General features: G+C 41.5%; 1 gene segment (V, D, J or C); it reads right to left on the reverse strand.

Annotated features, from left to right (window-relative positions):
* Window positions 1–11,793: 11,793 nt before the first annotated feature.
* LOC122808209 lies at window positions 11,794–12,754 on the reverse strand. The segment is given in 2 exon segments: window positions 11,794–12,101; window positions 12,662–12,754. Coding segments are annotated over 2 exon segments (351 nt in total).
* Between the last annotated feature and the right edge of the window lie 457 nt (window positions 12,755–13,211).

Genomic DNA, 13,211 nt, shown 5'->3' on the forward strand with positions numbered 1-13,211 from the left:
CAATATGCCATTGAAGAGGATAAGGAACTAGTCGACTGAACCTTAACTTTGCCTGGAAGAGATTTACCTTGGCAGGAGTAACAAAAAACAATTGAAGAGGACAACTATCATGCAATAATTTGCTTAAAGACAGGTTGAAATTTCTTAGCTCTCTATAGAAGACAAACAGCTGTTCAGCATTCCTAAAGGGCTATATTTCTGTCAAGGTAGATCCTGAGCTGGCTGTGTGTATCCAAGGTAGGTAGAATCATTTCTCCCTTGATTTTTTTGGATCAATATTGAACACTGGGAGATTGATGGCTTCATTCAAGGTAAATTTAAAAACAACTTTAGACATGAGTGATGGGTTAGTGCATAACACAACCCTTCTTCTTCTTCTTTCGGCTGCTCCCATTAGTGGTCGCCACAGCAGATCAACTGTCTCCATTTCTTCCTGTCCTCTGCATCTTGCTCTGTAACACCAACCACCTGCATGTCCTGTCTCACCACATCCATAAACCTTATCTTAGGCCTTCCTCTTTTCCTGTTATCTGGCAGCTTCATCCTTAGCATCTTTTTCCCAATATACTCTGCATCCCTCCTCAGCACATGCCTAAACCAACGTAATCTTGCCTCTGTGGCTTTGTCTCCAAACCTTCCAACCTGGGCTGACCCTCTAATATACTTATTCCTAATCCTGTCTATCCTCGTCACATCCAGTGCAAATCTTAACATCTTCAACTCTGCCACGTCAAGCTCTGACTCCAGCCTTTTTGTCAATGCCACTGTCTCCAACCCATATAACATAGCTGGTCTCACTACCCTCTTGTAGACCTTCCCTTTCACTCTTACTGGTACTCGTCTGTCACAAATCACTCCTGACACTCTTCTTCACCCACTCAATCCTGCCTGTACTCTCTTCTTCACCTCTCTTCTGCACTCACCATTACTTGTCCTTGTGAAGAATCAGGAAGTGTTGGCCTGAGATCTTGCAGCTCAGACACTTGCCATGCAAATATCAGAGCAATGAGTAAAACAGTCTTCCAAGTAACAAACTGTAAATGAGCCTGACAGACAGGTTCAGAAGAAGAAAGTTCACTTTTTCACAAAGGTGAGATCCCAGGAAGGAGGAATTTGCTTTTGAGGGGATCTTACATAACAACATTCCTCTCATAAACAGTTTAACCACAAAAAGAGATGAAAGGGGAGATCCATGGGCAGATAAGCTGAGATGGTTGCAAGATGCACTTTGATAGAAGCATATGACAAACCATTTCTATGTAGCTCACACAAACATTTCAAAACCAGAAGACTTGAAACCCTTATGGAACCTCTGCTGTTGTCTTGGCATCTAATAGAAAACCTCTTGTAAAAGTAAGTTTGCTAGTTGCAGGTTTTTTTGCATCTTTAAATACCTGCTGCACATCCTGATGGAATAAGTACCTAAAGGTATCAAAGTAGAATTTTCCAGGCTGTCAGTTGCAATTGCTCTAAGGTTGGGTGAATCATTCATCCTTGATGTTGTATGAGCAGATCAAGTGTGTGAGGAAGCTTGTGATAATTCCCCTTGACCAATTCCATTAAAAAGGAGAAACAACTTTGCCTGGGACAAAAGGGGGGGTTCACAATGATCTTTGGTAATTCTTTCTGAACCTTTAGAAGTACCTTGTGAATCACTGAAAAGGGTGGAAATGCATACAGAAACATTCCTGACCATGGGAATGATAGACCGTCTGTCTTCCAAGAATGGCTGTAGGGATGTCTTGAACAGAATTTTTCAGTTGTCTGTTTTGAAAGGAGGTGAACAGATCTACTTGAGGTATTCCACACATCTAGATGTATCCTGGAAGACCTTTACATGAGGCTTCTGCTCATGAAGGTCTATCCAGGATCTGCTTTGTCTGTCTGCCACTGTATCTTGGTCTGCAGACTGTATAAGGTCTGAAGAGAGTCAGAGAATGCTGTAGAGCTAGACATCACTGTCAACAGGCAAAAAGGATATGACCTCATACCCCCTTGCTTTTTCAGGTACCACATCACAGAAATGTTATCTGTAACCACTAGAAGATGACTCAGAGTCTATAAATGGTGAAGAACATTTAAGACATAAATGTAAAAAAGATGATGGCAGTAATTCATGTTCGCTGATGTGCCCTGAGGACTCCAAAATTCTTGCACTTGAACTCCCATGGACACTGCTCCCCAAGCAAGATGTGAAGGGTCTGTCTGAACAGATTGGACTGATGTCTGAAGACAGAAAGGAAGTCTTGGATTCAGAGACTGTTGATCCCTCCACCACTTCAGATCCTTTTTCACTAATCCCAGTACTAGTAACTGGAAATCCAATGGATGAAGGTGCAGGGTCCAGCAATTCTTCAAGTGCTATTGAATTGTTCTCATATGTAGTCTGGCTAGTGGTGTCATGAGGATCATTGATGCCATGAGTCTACAATTCTGAGGAACTCACTTGCTGTTTAGAAGAGAGAAATCCAAGAAAATGCTCCTGTAAGTCAGAACTTTGTCTTCTGGCAGGAAAGCCATCCTTTTTACTGTGTCTATCCAACACCCCAGGAAAATAATTCATTGAGATGGTGTGATAAAGAACTTTTGAAGGTTCAAGTTGAAGCCTATGTGAAAAAGGAGGGATGTAGCCTTGTCTAAGGCCTCCATGCACCTGGATACAGAATCTGCACAAATCAGCACATCTTCTAAATAAAGAAAATATGGATGGGTTCTGCAGTAGGCAAACACTGGGCCAGACACTTTGTAAATACTTAAGCTGTAGTAGATAATCCAAAGGGTAATGCAGAGTACTGATAATGTTATCCAGGCATAGTTTTCCTGAATCTAGGAGTAATAAAAATATGATGATAAGCACCCTTTAGATCTAGAGTCACCTTGCAACAGTGGTCTGGAAGCAATGCTAGGACCAACTGTAAGGTGAGTGTTTTCAATTTCAGGACTTTTACAAAGGTGATTAGGAAGGACAAATCCAGGACAGGTCTTAAGGAGTGCTCCTTTTTTTGTGCTAAGAATATTCTGAAGTAAATCCTTTGCCTTTGTATATCACTGGTGCTGGTTCTATGACCCTTGCTTCTACCATGAGATAGAGCACTGGAGAAAAAAATCTCTTGTCTTGTCTGGTGGGTGTGGGATAATTTCCCTGAAAGAGGGAAGATTTTCTATCCCTACCAAGTGTATTCTCTCCAAATTATTCTCAGAATCCATCTGTCTGAGACTATTTGCAGTTAGGCTCCACAACTGAGAAAGAGTGTTTGGGGGAAAAAGAAAGAGAAGGGTGGGGTGTGGGGGTGCTCTGTGACTCAGCATAGTCATTCCTTTGAAGGGGGTTGATCCTTTTTAGGAAAGAAACCCCTCTTGTTTGGTTTCAAAGAATTATCCTCCTGGCATTTCCTTTTGGATCCCTGACTTTGGTTGTGGTTTTGTTTGAAGGAAGATACCCTGTGTGGGGAGAATGTCATACATGAAACATCCTAAATACCCCATGCATTCATTTGTCTCTATCATCCCACTGTTCGAAAATCTGTGTAACAGAGACTTCAAACACAAATTCAGAACTTAAAGGTGCATTCAAAATTTTGGCTTTTAAATTATCAGAGAAGTTCTGATTAACTAACTAAGCATATTGTCTCAATATAACAGAAGAAGCAGCAGTGCTTGAGACCATATCTTTCCGCAAAGCACATCTCTCTTCAAATGAGTTGAAACTGACAGTCAAATTAGACACAATTTTATTCATATAAAACTTTTGCTCTGCAGGTTAGGATGCAGCAAAATCATCCAACCTGTATGTTCACTGTTAAATAAATACATAGTGACTACAAAGATTTAATACTATAAAGGGCTAGATGAATGGAAAGACATCCTTTTTTTGCTCTGAAGATTCCATCATCTCTTTATCAGGGGGTGCCAGCTTGATTGGATTGATTGAACATTTATTTTGGCAGAAGCGGGCAGAAGACTGCAGTTGGGTCTGCAGCCAAATGAGAAAAGAGACTTGTTATATCTGAGGAGACCCTATATTTTTTCTTTGAGATTTAGGGACCTGCGTGGTAGTATATGTAACTTATTTTCCAAAAAGGCTTTTTTAGCCAGTAAGAAGAATAGAGAAGAACTGGGCATGCTGGTCATGCCTCTGTCATATCATATGTCCTGCCTACCTTAAGGTTAGTTCTAAACTGCACCCAGGCAAAAATATCACTAAATCTAGCAGTCATCTGAGGAAAAGTGAACACTTGTTTGGACTTAAGCTCAGATTTGCCTCTGAAGAGGATCCAGGTGACTGGATCACATCAGATTCCTCATCAGAATCCTCATGATTCTCAAACAATAGAACAATCTCATATATAGGAACACAATCAACAGAATTAGCTGTCTGCAGAACAGTCTTAGCCAAGGATACTACATCAGCCTTATACAAAAGTTATAATCTGATTATCTGTTGTATTACAATCTTCAGTTTCTTTTTCTTGTGAACTTCACTATTAGATTAAATATCGGGATAGAAAATTAGAAAATTATGTCTGGCAAGGAATATCTTACTACTGCCTACTCATGCACCTAAAGGGTTTGGTTCTTCCATACCTGCACCAAAATTCACCACTGTCAGGTAAATTTCTTGGCATCCATATTGTGAACACATAATATAAAGGATAAGGAGTGGATCTGTGATTGTAATCACTTCATTATACTTATGTGTTCAAGACATTGCTGTCAAGAAATTCCCCCAAGAGTGAAGCAAATCTCGGCATCCATGTCCAGAACACATCATAAAGGGTTGCCATCTATTGATTCTTTGTAGTGCATGGAGATTTATCTGCTGCATGTACTACAAATTAACCAAAAGAAAAAATAAATGGGATGTGTTGTTCTAGCCTTGAAAACTGGTAAAGCAGCAGGGGTGTGGTTGATGTCTTAGTATTCTTTGTGTAAGGAAAGCAATTTAATTCAAAATAATGTGTGCACTTCAGCAGACAGCAGGCAGAAAGGGGAGTTGTAGCTCAGCTGCGTCTTGTCCTGCTGCTTCCGTTTACTAGTCAGTGCTGTCTGCTTTTAGTACAGATCCAACCTTAACAACAGGTAGGGAATGGGTGACAATTGTTAAGTACCCCTATAAGCATTGTTAAGGCCAAGTCTCTGGCTGTAGCAGTGCTGAACCAGGATATAATTTAGCCTTAAGTGTAATCAGGGCATGCTATGCACTGCATATATGATATGATGAGCGACCTGATCATAATCCTCTATATTATGTGTTTGAGGCAGCAAGACATGGATGTCAAAAAATTCATTTCAAGAGGGAAGCTCCAGAGGTGAATTTTTGCATCCATGTCAAAAACACATAATAAAAAGTTTACCATTTTAACTCAGTCATAATTCTTTGTAATGCATGGACCAAATCAGCTTTGAGAACTAAAAACAGTTCCTTATACCTTGTAACAAAACTTAACTCTAAAGCATTGTATTTTGGTTCTGATGAAGCTCCATACATCTCAATCTTTTACTGCAAGAAAATTGGACAAAACCTAAAATAACAGAAGGACAGAGGACCAAACAATAGGGATAGATTTTAAATAGTGCTCTTATAAAGCTGCTAGAATAATATGAGCTATGTTAAGATGTATTTTCTGAAGGCTATAAACTTTGAAGCTCAAATGCATGTCATTATTTTGTGAATTCAAATTAATAAAGTCTAAAACTGCAACAAACATGGACATCTGCATGCATTTTTGGTTTGGCTTTGAGACAATAAAACACTTAGCACTTTTAACCAGACAGCAGCACAATACCTCTCTGTCAACGTCTTCAAGGATTTTGCACAAACAATAAAGGCGGGGGGTGCGTGACAAAATCATCTGCAGACCTGCAGTTTTTAAATATTTCCACAATTCACTTAAAAAGTTGATAGAACAGGTTTTGCATCATTATGTATGTCCTTCTATACCACTGTTGCAGTATTCCTGAAATAAGGGATGTCCTGTCCTGGGAAGCCGATTGCTTGGCCAGTATGGAAAAGCTTGAAAAGGATCCTGTTTGCTCTGTACATCACATTTATGCTCCTTGTATAGAACATAGGACATAAAAGGAACATACAGACACAAGTAACCAGAGCTTCTTTTGCCGCCAGTTTGAATAACATTGTTGCCAGGTGGTTTGAACATTTTGTTGCTGTTCTGACATTTTAGAATGACAGATAAGTGCCCTGTTGGGATTATCTTTTCTTTTTATTTTATTTTTAAAAAGTTTGCTTCTTGGTCTTGTATTTTTCATCCAAGAGGGAGAAATTGTCAGTGTGGGAGGCAGACTCCCCATAAGGATCTTCATGAACAGTGTGTTTTTTTTTTGTTTGGGTGCTTCCCACAACCATACCTCTTGTATCATTTGTAAGTCTTTTGTTGCTAAGATACTCAGAAGCCATTTGTCTTTCCTGGCCATTTATCTTGAAAGCCAACGGTTTAGACAGTTAGCCCAGGGTACCAGGGCAGAATCCTTTAATCCTAAGCTACTCCTGCTTAGTTAGAAGTCCAAGAAGTCTCAGCTGAATTCTTTAGCTACCCTGCCTCCACCAGACATCCCTCTAGAAGCAGGTAATAGCTCTGTAGGTCATTCTGTGTTTACATCAGATTCCACCGCAGTGACCCCGCTGGAGGCTGGCAAGGATCCGTACTTTCACACATCGTCTGAAGCTTTACATGGGTCTGTTATGGACATCAAGGGGAAACTGTGAATGATTATCTCAGAGAGTCCTAGAGGGATTCCACAGATATTGGTCAGGGAGGAGGTTCCAGGTTCTCTTCTCAAATCCTGCCAAGGGTCAGAACCTCTGGTATTTGTTAGGTCTGATGGCCCATCTAAGAAAAGACAAAAACTGAAGCATGTTTCTTCTTATCCTATGGATCCTCAAAGGGAATGGTAAGAGTTTACTCAGGGCATGTCCTCTACCTTAATGGCCCTAAAGCCTCCTCAAGGGGTTTCAGTATCTGCTCCTCCTCCTTGGACCTCTGGCCCTTCTAAACAGTTTAGGTAACCAGATTCCTCAGATGAAGATTCCCTGTCTGGTGAGGGGTCTTTGCCCTGTTCATCACAGATGCCTTTGACTTAGGAATTGTACTTTAGTGGCACAATGGCTAGGATGATGAAATTATTTTAAGTGGAATTCTTCTCAAGTGTCAAATATTCAGAGAAGACATTACGAGTTGCTTGAGGTGGATACTCCTAAACCATCAGCAGTTCCTCCTGTGTTGGTTGCCTTGTTAGATACTTTCATTGCTGCTTCCAAGTCTCCTGATTCTCAGCCTGCTGCTCCTAAGAAACCTGATAGGTTCTATAAGGTTCCTGAGGATTGTCTATTTTTATATAGATGTCCTTTTGTTGATCCTGGTGTGGTGTCAGTTTCTTCTGAAAAACCTTCTAAATGTTTGCCTCTTCTAAACTTTTGCCTTCTGATAAGGAAAACAGGGCATTGGAGATGACTGGCAAGAAAGTTTGCACTGCTTCTATTTTGGCTTCCTCCTGAGGACATTAAGGCAAAATTGTCAGATGCTCCTTTGGATAATACATTTGGGACTGCTAGTGCTAACTTGTTTAAGTCTCTTCAAGAGAAAGGCAAAGCCTTGCAAGACATTAAACATATTTTTGTCTCTCCTATCCCTAAGTTCCAGTGGAATTATTCTTCTAGATCAGCTTTGGTTTGCAGGCAACCCTGCCAGGCCTCTAAGGGCAGGAAGGGTGATAGGTGGGCCCCCTCTGCTAAGGCTTTTCAGATTTCTATGGCCCAGAAGCCTCCCTTATCTGATAAGCCTGCTTTTAGACCAGGTTCCTTTGTCTCTTCGGCTCTCCCTTTGTCTTCCAAATTGGCATCTCATCACTTCAGACTCTTGGGTTCTTTCCATTATCCTTCAGGGTTACTTCATGGTATGGAAATTCTCCCTCCTTTTTCTGGGATTCCTTAACCTCATCTAGAGCAACTTCCTCATTTTCCAGAGTTTCTAGTGTCCTGGTTGAACTCAGGGACCATACAACCTGTCCCCCTTTCCCAAGTGGGACAGGGTTTTTATTTCAGGATGTTCCTGGGTCCACAAAAGGAGGGCACTTAGAGACCTATTTTTGGAGCTGTCTGAGCGCAACACCTTTCTCAAAAGCCCTTCTTTTTGGATGCTTACTCTTCAAACTCTGTTTCCTCTTGTATTACCCCAAGCTTTTCTGGTGCCCTTGGATCTAAAAGATGCTGGCCTTCATATCCCTATTCACCATTTCCACAGGAAGTTTTTAGGTTTCTCTGTGTCTTCCTCTCATTTTCAGTTTTCTACTTAGCCCTTTAGCCTCTCTACTGCCCCAAAGGTATTCACAAAATGCTTAGCTCCTGTGATTGCTTTCTGCAGGCTCCAAGACATTCAGATTTTTCCTTATCTAGATTACCTGTTGCTCCAGGCAACTTCTCCAAGTCAATTCTTACAGGATCTGCAGTTTACCATCTCTCTTCTTCAAAGTCTGGAGTTTACTATCGACTTCTAAAAGTCCTTTCTGACTCCCTCTCAGGATCATGTGTGTCTGGGTTGCAGAATTCAGACAGTGCCAATGTTGGCCTCTCTTCCACCTCCAAAGGTATTGTCATTGACAGCCTTCTTTCAGTCTTTTCTTCCCCTACCTGACATGCCAGCCAAGGATTTTGTTTTTTAGGGCCCTGCGATTCATAGCCTCTTCTGTTCCGATGCTTCATCTTTCCAGACTGCATATGCAGAAGCTGCAATGGTACTGCAAGTTGGTTTGGCTACAGTATCATCACCCTCTGACTTTCAGTGTACCTCTCCTTCCCTGTCTCAAGGAATTTGAGTTCATTCAAACTCAACCCAGGCTGCCCTTTCAGCCTCCAGTCCCTTCTCAACAGTTGTTCACTGATGCCTTGGACATGGGTGCTGGGCATCTCTTGGTTACCTGAAAGTTCAAGGTCTCCAGCTTCCCCATCAGAAATCAGACCATATAAACATCAAATACATGAGAGCTCTGATTCTGGACCTTCAGGCTTTTCACCCCATGTTCTCTTCAGGACCCTTGAAGGTATACATAGACAACACTACAGTGATGTGGTATGTCAACTAGCAGGAGGGCACAAAATCTTACCTTGTCTGCAGGATGGCACTTCAGGCTTGCAAGGTGGCTCTAAGTTATCAGTTAATTTTTCAGGCAGTATACATTCCTTCAGAGCACAATCCTGTGGCAGACTCTGTGAGCAGGTCCAAAATACAGACTCACAAATGGTTGCTTCACAAAGACGTGTTTGTGGACATTGTCCATCAGTGGTGTACTCCTCAGGTAGATCTTTTTTCCTCCCATCTGAACAGGCAGCTTCCTCACTTCTGTCCCAAAGTGCCATGCCATCTGTCCTGGAAAACAGATGCCCTATCCTTTCCATGGAAGGGGGGTTTCTTTATGCTTTCCTTCCTCTTCCTCTACTTCCAAGAGTCCTGTCCTGCAGTAGATTAAGCTGAACTCCCCAGAAATTTTGCTAGTGACTCCCTTGTGGCCACAACAGCACTCATTCCCCCTCTTAATTATCTGGCCAGGGGCAATCATTACAAGTTACCTCACCGGTTAGATCTCCTTACACAGGACAAGGAGTCTCTCATCCATCCCCACATGTCCACTCTGCAACTAACTTTGTGAGTGATAGGGATTTTGCCCTCTTTTCTGAAGATGTGTTCAGTGTTTTACAGGAGGCAATGACACCCAAAACCAGAAAATCTTATATGTCTAAAAGGAAGAGATTTTCGGTCCAATGCCATGCTCGCAACCAGGACCTTTTTTTCAGTGGGGATCCCTTTGGTGCTCTCTTATTTGTATGAGTTGCCCTAGTCTGGCTTGGCCTATTTTTTTGTGAAGGCCCATTTGTCAGCCATTTCTGCTTATCTGCCCTTGACTCCTCCTTTGACTTCTCATTTTGAGGTCAACCAATTTCTTAAAGGTGTCCTGCATATTAAGCCTCCATGAAAACCTATTCCTCCTCCTTGGGACCTTAATTTTGTTTTGGAAAATTGTCTCAGGCTCCTTTTGAGCCTGCAGATTCTGCTTCTTTGCAACATTGTACCTGGAAGACTGTTTTGTTGCTGGGTCTTACTTCTGCTCAGAGGGTTTCTGATCTGCAGGCCTTTATGGCCATTCCTCCTTTTTTGTTTTATCATAGGGACAGGGTGTCCCTTCTTTTATGCCCAAGGTGGTAAATGAGTTGTCCTAAAATCAATCAGTACAACTACCTTCTTTTTTCCCTTTTCCTCAGTCTGCTACTGAGAGAGTCCTGCATACCTTGGATTTGCACAGACAGCTCAGGTACTATTTGGATAAAGATAGACCTGAGTCCAATCAGCTTTTTGATTCCTTTCATCCCATTTCTTTGGGTTTGGCTGTTTCTAAGCAAATCATCTCCTTCTGGATAACTAAGGCCACTTATTTTTGTTATTCTTTTCATAGTGAATCCTTGTCTACTTCTGTTAGAGCTCATTCCACTAAGGCTGTTGCATCTTCTGGTGCCTTCTTCAAGGGGCTACACACCAATTCCATCGTTGAAGCTGCCACTTGGTCTTTGGTACATACCTTTACTAAGCATTATCAGTCAGATATGGTTTCTAGGGCCAGAGTGGGTTTAGCCGAAACCATTTTATGTGGGTTTGTTGAGGGCTCTTCTCAACCTTCCACCTCCCATTCTGTTTTTTTGAGCTTTTTTACTCTCCCTTCTTTCAGGAATACTGCAACAGTGATATAGAAGGACATGATACAGTTGTATACAATCTTACCATAACAGTAAATGTCCTTCTCTTCATTGTTGCAGTTTTCGCTCCATCCCTCCAACCCCCTCTTTTTTATTCTACATTTTTCCTTCAGGATGTGCATGGGACTCCTTTGTCCTATGATGATTGTTCCCTTCTGGGGCAATTCAGTTTTGGGTAGTTGCATCTACACGTCCCTTTTATGCCCTACGTTCTGTAAGATGAGTATAAATGTGATGATGTATGTTGCGAACAAGATCCTTTTCAAGCTTTTCCATACTGGCCAAAGTGACGGGCTGCTCAGGACAGGACAGCCTTCCTTTCAGGAATACTGCAACAGTGACGAGGACATCTACTGTTGTGGTAAGATTTTACATAACTGTACTCTTTTCTGAGGAATAGGAAGTTTGAAACTCTACTGTCTGGCATTACTGACTGATTATGATTCTCCTCAGTGATTTACCATACAAGAGACAGGATACAAATATGAGACAATATCTGGGACTTGTGGCAAAACCAGGAGATTCCGCAACCTATTACTGTGCTCGCAGTAGTACACGGTAGTCTAAAGCCATGCAGTCTCCTATCAAAAACCTGACATACTTTGTAGCATGGAAAAAAAGCTGTTTACAGGATGATTTTATTGCATTTTCTTAACAGTTGTAGACTTCATGCTGTAAAGAATCACTTATCAACTATACAGTTCAAGTCAGCAATCATTAACAAAGTGCTCCTCTGTATAACAGTTTTTAAAAGCTGATAAATACTTCATTCTACTACACTTTATAAGTGGGGCAGACTAAAGTTTTAACAACCAAGTTGTTTTATCTTCTGCCTGTGTTCTTGGCTAACCTTAACAAATGCAGCATTTTTTTTTTTAATTATTGTCACGCTTTAAACTATATAGTTGACAGTTGATTCATTACAGCATGAAGTATACAACTATTAAAAGAAAATGTAATAAAATCCTGTAAACAGCTTTTTTCCATGCTACAAAGCGTGTCATGTTTTTGATAAGAGACTGCATGACTTTAGACTACCGTGCACTACTGCGAGCACAGTAATAGGTTGCGGAATCTCCTGGTTGCAGCTCTTTTATCTGGAGATGAAAGGTTTTTACGTTCTCTCTCTTTGCAGTTATCCGGTCAGAGGGGACGTCTCCTTTCTGTACAGAACCATCTGCAAACGAGAACAAGAGGAGCTGCAGCTCTTTCTGTGGAGCCTGTCTGTACCAGTACATGTTGTTATCACTCCCGCTTTGCTCACAGTGCAGATTGACTGTGGCTCCTGGCTTCTCTATAATGATGCCTGGTCTTTGTTTTATCCCGTACACCTGAGAAACACCTGCATAGGGGGTGAGAAAATACATGTACATTTTATTGCAATAACTGTAGGCTCTTCTCTTACAATTTTGTAACCATTGTAATGTGTTTTCCTAAAACATACTGAACTTTTCAAAAGAAGATAACTAAAACTAAAAAAAATCAATTTGGGGGAAAACGTATGACCGACTACTCCATGCCCCAGGAAGGCGAATGTAGCCAGGGCAGCCCCGCACCCGCATTCTGGTTACATTCACGTTAATGATGTAACCAGGACAGCCCCGAACCCGCATTACCCATGCATTCTGGTTACATTCACGTTAATTATGTACCCAGGACAGCCTCGAATCCACATTACCCATGCATTCTGGTTACATTCACGTTAATTATGTACCCAGGACAGCCCCGAATCCGCATTACACATGCATTCTGGTTACATTCACGTTAATTATGTACCCAGGACAGCCCCGAATCCGCATTACACATGCATTCTGGTTACATTCGCGTTAATTATGCAGCCAGGACAGCCCCGAATCAGCATTACCCATTCTGGTTGCATTCACGTTATTTTTATGCACTTACTGGCTGACAAGTATAAAGCGATAACGACGTAAAGGGTCTTCATGCTGCAGCCTATAGCACTTCCACAGATTTTTGATGACTCAGACCGTAATGCTTTATATATAGATTACCCGTGGGTGGAAGACTGGCTCTGACTTGCCATGGAGGGCGGTAATGGGCGGAGCTCCTGCAGATGTCACTTCTGTTGAGAAACATGCTCCTAGTCGATGCATGTTGTCAGTGACAGTAAAAGTAGCAGGTGTGGGTGTGTGGGGGTGAGTGCAACAGACTTGAGGTGGGGACCGACAAATAAACGACTACCAATCAGAAATGGTCTGCACACGGTGGTGAAATACTTAGTGCAGTATTTTTTCTTTCCACGCAAGCCTTACTTAAAATGATATTGCTAAAATGTTATTCTAATTTCCAACATTTACAAATTGCAAGAGACACCTGTAGAGACCTGTTTAAATACTGGTACTACCAATTGAAAAGACTACAGACTCTGTACATTCGGAATCATACCTCTCAACCTCTAAGAACAATAAATCTGGACAAAGCCGTATAACAT

This window comes from Protopterus annectens, chromosome 8.part0 (genome assembly GCF_019279795.1).
Source record: "Protopterus annectens isolate FY-2018-M chromosome 8.part0, PAN1.0, whole genome shotgun sequence".
NCBI classification, from domain to species: Eukaryota; Metazoa; Chordata; order Ceratodontiformes; family Protopteridae; genus Protopterus; species Protopterus annectens.